The sequence below is a fragment of the Oryza sativa genome, chromosome 1 (assembly GCF_034140825.1).
Source record: "Oryza sativa Japonica Group chromosome 1, ASM3414082v1".
Classification (NCBI taxonomy): Eukaryota; Viridiplantae; Streptophyta; class Magnoliopsida; order Poales; family Poaceae; genus Oryza; species Oryza sativa.
The window spans coordinates 24,302,051-24,308,039 of record NC_089035.1 but is presented as its reverse complement, the minus strand read 5'-3'; the positions used below and the strand labels follow the sequence as shown (position 1 = coordinate 24,308,039).

At 47.0% G+C, this 5,989-nt stretch overlaps 1 protein-coding gene across 4 annotated transcripts; it reads right to left on the bottom strand.

The window, feature by feature from the left end:
• Window positions 1-305: 305 nt before the first annotated feature.
• Window positions 306-5,585, bottom strand: LOC4324606 (inactive protein kinase SELMODRAFT_444075). Of its 4 annotated transcripts, none has more exons than XM_015793256.3 (10): window positions 5,370-5,585; window positions 4,123-4,387; window positions 3,736-3,872; window positions 3,552-3,646; window positions 2,438-3,462; window positions 2,042-2,202; window positions 1,603-1,679; window positions 1,370-1,517; window positions 982-1,131; window positions 306-884 (listed from the first exon to the last, which is right to left on the bottom strand). In XM_015793256.3, the coding sequence occupies exons 2-10, from the start codon at window positions 4,349-4,351 to the stop codon at window positions 657-659; spliced, it is 2,250 nt and encodes a 749-aa protein (XP_015648742.1). In that variant the 5' UTR covers window positions 4,352-4,387; window positions 5,370-5,585; the 3' UTR covers window positions 306-656. The 4 variants fall into 4 exon arrangements, with proteins under 4 accessions (XP_015648742.1, XP_025882740.1, XP_066161828.1 ...); XM_026026955.2 differs by lacking the exon at window positions 5,370-5,585 and adding an exon at window positions 4,789-5,068; XM_066305731.1 differs by lacking the exon at window positions 5,370-5,585 and adding an exon at window positions 4,567-4,700.
• Between the last annotated feature and the right edge of the window lie 404 nt (window positions 5,586-5,989).

Below are 5,989 nucleotides of genomic sequence, written 5' to 3'. Positions count from 1 at the left end.
ACCAAATCGTCAACTCGCTGTATCTCGGTCCAATGTGTCGAGTTACCATGTAAGAACAACTGCTCCAGGGCCCTTGAGTAGGTCTGGGTCAGTGTGAAAGGTAGCCTTTCATGTGGCATTATTGTACACCCATTAATTATCTGTATCACAACTCCCAAACACAAAACAATGATTGATACCCCATATGCTCAGTATTATGTGTAACAGTGTAGAGATCACATCAAGATCCATAACCAGAATAGTTGCTTCGCGGGTCAATCATAAATTCATAATCTAGTGGATGATCCTGCATGGGGGCAATCATATCAGGCAAGCAAAACTTCGCCTCTTGAAGCAAATGAGAGTGATATCTTTACAGAGATCTTGCCTTGAAGGTATATTATAATCAAGTTACTGAAATTCTACGCATAACTATTTGATCTGGGATCACATTTCCTCCGATCATACACAAAACGGAAGCTAACTGAGAGCTCAATATACTTGTAAACCTATTAGCACTTCTACTATACACCAGGGAAACATGGCAGGGAAAAGCTTTGATCCTAGAATTACTAGAAGGCAGGGGGTAAAAAAAACAAAAAGAGGACAGGAAGAATGGGTGAGGGAATTATACATGGTCGAATAGCTCAACTTCGCAGGATTTTCGAAAAGGAGCTTTAATATCTGTGTGAGACGCTCTGCTTATTCCTGTCCCAGGCAGCCCTAAGAGCGTCGTAGGAGTTTTTTCCTTCGACCACTCGATGTGAATCTTGTCGAGCTGGGCTCCAGTCTCTACAGTTCTGTTGTTCATTCAGCATTCGCCAGCTCCTGCTCCCAGAATCACTACTTGGGGCTGAAACAGAGCCAGAATCGACAACCATGTCGCCCTCTAGTATGCGTAGAACCTAAACAAAAGATAAAATAAAGGAAAAGCATTTAGAAGATCCAGTGTACTAATGTCTAAGAACAAAATAATTGCAGATAGAACTGGAAAAAACTAACATGAGACATGCGGGGCCTTGAATGAGGATCACGTCGTATGCAAAGTTTTGCTGCATGCAACATGCAATAGACCTCATTTTCACAATAGCGGTCACCCAAGCGTGGATCTATGAGCTCATCAATTGCATACTCCTCCAAGAAAGGGCGTGCCTGTCATAATCCAAATCTTTTATGAGTTCAGGTTACAGAGCACAAAAGGGAGTAAAGCATCATTTTGACATAGCAGTGCAGTTTAGATCAGAAGTTTTATCTGTCTACAATGTCTAATAAATTGCAACATGAACTAACATAAAGTGCACTGATGGGATTACCCAGATCACTTCATTTAAAATCATAGAATTGTTGAGCATATGAAAAGTATAATAAAAAAGGAATTGAAAGAACTAACCCATTCAGTCAAAAATTGCTGGCCCTTGGGTCGGTTGATGTCAACAGCCTTGCGCCCAGTGACAAGTTCAACTAACACAACCCCAAAAGAGTATACATCAGCTTTCTCTGTTATTTGTCCACTCTGTGCGTATTCTGGTGCCAGATAACTGCAGACAGCCAAGCAGAGCCTCGTTAATAAGTGCCCAAAACTGCACATGGTTACAACACACAGTTGCAAATCTCAATATTTACCCGAATGTTCCAATTACTCTCGTGTCAACACCCATGTCACCATCAGGTTGCCATCGTGCCAACCCAAAATCTCCAACCTGTCAGAACATTATTGAAAGACTTACAACCTTATCTTAGGATTGTGAAGTTAACAAGAATACAAGATGCCTATACAATCGAGTTCAACAGACATTAGGTTTTACTGATATAATATGAGGAAGTCCAGAGAACAATGGTTACAATTCAATCTAATTTGTGCTGGTTAATACCCTATTATCTTCCTGACAAGTATAGTGTGGCAAATATAGGCACCACCATACAGAATGAACTATAAATGTTAGGCTTCATCATTGCAATGGATATAAAAAGAACAAATGATATCAGAAACAATATATAACGTCCCAAACAGATTGAAAAACTTATATTACTCTAAAATAGGCAAAGGGAGAGCACACCATACCAGTGGCTCATAATCATGTGTAACAAGGATGTTGTTTGGTCTCATGTCACGATGGATTATACAACCAACTCTGCATTCTTCATGCAAATACCGCAGCCCTCGAGCAGCCCCAACTGCAATCTTTTGTCTAGCAGACCATTGCAATGTCTCTTTATTACGACCTGAAATTTATTCAATGATATCTTAACATACATTAGTTTACAGTAAAATTACTAACTTTCACTCCATTGTTGGTGCAAGACATAGTACCTTGAACAACTGTCAAGAGTCAAGACTACAGAACTAATCTACTACCACGTAGGTAAACTGTCAACTGGATTACCAAGTTTACAGACAAGTGATTTATCACGAATTGCCTTTTTTTACTGATAAATGCAAGAAAGAAAATGATCTTACCATAAAGATGTGAATCCAAGGATCCATTGCAGATGTACTCATAGACCAGCAAACGCCTCCTATCCTCAACACAAAGACCAATCAGCATTACAACATTTCGGTGTTGCGCACAACTCAATACTTCCACCTCTGAACAGAACTCCACATCGCCCTGAGAACTAGCAAGTTTGTGTTGCTTAACAGCAATTGCTTGACCATCATGAAGGACACCTCGATGAACAGATCCAAATCCACCTTCAGCCAGGAAATTGGCTTGAGAGAAACCACCAGTTGCAAGTTCCAATTCAGCATAAGTAAACCATCGGGGAGGTTTTCCAAAAACAGGTGCCTTGTGCTGACATATTGAACACAATGGAGGTGGTCCAGGGGGTGCACTCCTTGCCAACGAGACAGCATCCCTAACATTTCCTCGGAAGTTTAGATCTGACCGGCTTCTCATAGAACTAATTTCATTCAAGAGATCCAGCTTGGATATATTCTCCAGCAAAGCATCTGCTGTGGCAGTGCGAGCTTTTCGTGGACCTTTTCCATGTGTTCTCGACGATGCTGATCCCTGTAGAATGTCAACCATCCATGGTTGAAGCGAGAAGGATGCTGGAGGACTCAATGTTTCGCTGTCAGAATCAGAAATATTGATGTCCAAATGCTGCACCCTATCCTTTGTTGCTGGTGCCTCTTTCTTCATAGAACCATTTGTGTCAGAAGCACTATATGGAGAAGTCCCTGGATCTGAACTTGAGACAGAGGATGTTCCAGCTTCAGTACTTTCAAAAGTTGTCTCCAAGTCAGGGCTGCTATTTGGTGTTACAGCCGGTCCTCGAATTGACGTCCGTGGCTCTTTTACATCAGTTGTTGTTTTACCAACAGAACTATCCAACATAGGTGGAAGTGAACAGGATACTTTGGAATCTTTATCAGGAGATCCCACAAGATTCAACCGAACAACTTTAGGTTGAGAACGCTTCATAACAACAATATTACACTGTAGCTCCTCCACGCAATGTTTCTCTTCATGCTTCAACTCCCTAATTAGCAGAAACATGAAACATAAGAAAACAGAAAAAAAAAAGGTTATGATGTATTTATGCACACTGTAATAGGATTTGACCCTTACTTGTCTATCACAACCCAGCTTGCTTGTGCTCGCTTAGACTCAGCAGCTACAACACCAGGAGGTGACCCAGACACAACCTTAGTCTTCACATTTATCTACACAAATGGCATAAGATGAGACATGCAACTACGTGTTAAAGAGTTCAAGTAAGCATCTGCAGAAGAAAAAATTCTGAGCTTCAAACCTTGTTTGGATCGTAAACATTCTTAAGTTTGTCCATCATTTGAGAAGACAGCTCAGAAATATCCTTCTGATCCAACATAGTCTTGTTGCCACTTGCGCAATCACCAGCAAAGAGTGGAAAGCCCCAGAACTTCCTGCCTGAAATACAGGTAAGAGATAATGATATTTGAGGGCACTTAAGCCATGACTGAAGAAACCAGGGAGGCAGGGAAGTTCAGTAACCACGGTAAGAAAAGAGCTTAGGTATCAATGACGAAAATCCACATATGCATTTAGCTGTGCAAGCAGCATGCAAAGGCATTCAATATTCCAAGTGCAAAACACAAATCCAAAAAAAAAAAGAGTACAAACTGCACAATGCAGGAAACACAAGAGAACGAAACAATACCAGAGCTATGTGACGGGACGACGACGAGAAGCAAGATACTGCCGCCGGGCTGCACGACGTGCGTCAACGCCCACATAAGGGCCGTCTTCGAGATCTCCCTGGTGGCCGCCCGCACCGCCACCACCACCTTCTCCGCCGCCGCCGCCCCCGCCGCGCCGCCCTTCTCCGCCACAGCCTTCCCCTTCCTCTGCAGCTGCAGCTGCTGCTGCTGAGTAGAGCTCACCATCATACCCTGTCGTCCCTCCACCACTCCACCAAAACAGGCCTACAAAATCCACACAGCACACCAACTCTCTCTAAGCAAGCATCAAGCAAAACCCAAGAAGGCAAGAACCAGCCAGGACAAACTTGTAGTAACACCTATAGGAGTACAAGCAAGCAACACAACCACCACCCCCGAGCTCTTTTAATGCATTGCCAATGGGGATAGGAGGGGCATAGTACCAAGCTACTGACAGTTGCCACCACCACCACCAGAGCTCGACAACGAACCTGTTCCCAGAACGAAAAGGCAAAAGCCAAAGAGACCAGTAAAAGATTTTCAGATTTCATCAGTAGGACGATGCGCGCCACACCGCGCTTACTTTTCCTCCTCCTCCTCCTGCTCCTCGCCACTGATCGATGGGTCCCAACTCCCGAGCTGCGGATTGAGAGAAAGATCCCAACCTTTATGGCTGCCGCAGAGGGGGAGCGGGCGCCACTCGTCCTCGCCGCCACTGTAGCCGGGGATAGCTCGCCCGCGCTTCGCCAGCCGAGGCGACGAGGTGAGTGGTGGTGGTGGTGACCCTGGCGTTAGTATGGGTCAGACTGCACAGTGCCCTGCCCTGCCATGCCCGCCTCGTCCTCCTCCACTCCACCACGGCCCTGCACGATTTCCCAGCACCGCCGCAGGAATCCCCCCAAATTATTCGAAATTTTTGCTCGCAGATCTCGCCGCGCTCCCCGCCTCGAAATTGGCCAGCCAGCCGCGAGTGGGACAGAAACGGAGTCAATTCATCGAGAGATATAAATCAATCAATCAATCAATCAAATTCCCCACCCAACCCCATATGCGATCCCCCAACCAGAGATTTGACCCGCATTTTTCCTCTCCATGCACAGGAATAGCAACTACTAAAATACAGTGGAAATTCCCATCCTGCGCTCCCGATTCCGGGCCGCCGCGCTCGCATCCGAACCGAAGCTTCCCCCAAAACGAAAACGCACACCGGAGCCGACGCCGCGAAGTGGGGAGGGGAGAGACCCACCAGTGAACGCGACGAGCCCCCTCGCCGACGCCGTTGACACCGAACAGCAGCTCACCGCAGTCGACGCCGCGGCAGGCGGCGCTCCCTCCTCGCCGAGCGGCGCGCGCGCCACCAACCGAGGCGAGGCAGGCAAGCCCTAGCGCTCGCTCAGCGCGTGGTACGAGCGGGAGCGGAGGCGTTGGCGTGGGAAGAGGAGGAGGAGGTGGCCATTAAAGCGAGACCAAGGCGAGCTCCGCTGCCGCTAATTAAACCTCCATTGCTGCTATTCGCTACCACCTCTCTTCTCTCGCCGATCGACGGCGACGGGTGCATTTCCAATCTTGCCCTCCAGACCCAGTCCAAATTACACAGTTCTGCCACCCACCGTAGTACGCTGCGAGAGTACTATTCGGCTCATTTAAAAACGGTCGCTGAGGTGGAAGACTTGGGAATCCATCCGTCAGATCCCGATCGGACGGCTCACCATCTCCCCCGGAGTAAATGCTGGAGGCACAGCACAGGGGTGCGGCCTCGTGAACAGGCCGCGGTCCAAAGGTGGGGCCCACCGTGGCAGTGTCAGTCAGGCACGGCCCGTGGTCCCGGTGCACAGGGGGGAGCGAGGGTAGGGGAAGGCATCGACA

Bases quoted from the DNA above. Each gene is read 5' to 3' on its own strand.
- LOC4324606 (XM_066305731.1), bottom strand. From the start codon at position 4,674: ATGAAATCTGAAAATCTTTTACTGGTCTCTTTGGCTTTTGCCTTTTCG. The intron at 4,388-4,566 runs GTACTATGCCCC...TGGATTTTGTAG, and splicing joins TGGCAACTGTCAGTAGCTTG to GCCTGTTTTGGTGGAGTGGT. The intron at 3,647-3,735 runs GTTTGAAGCTCA...CCATTTGTGTAG, and splicing joins ATGTTTACGATCCAAACAAG to ATAAATGTGAAGACTAAGGT.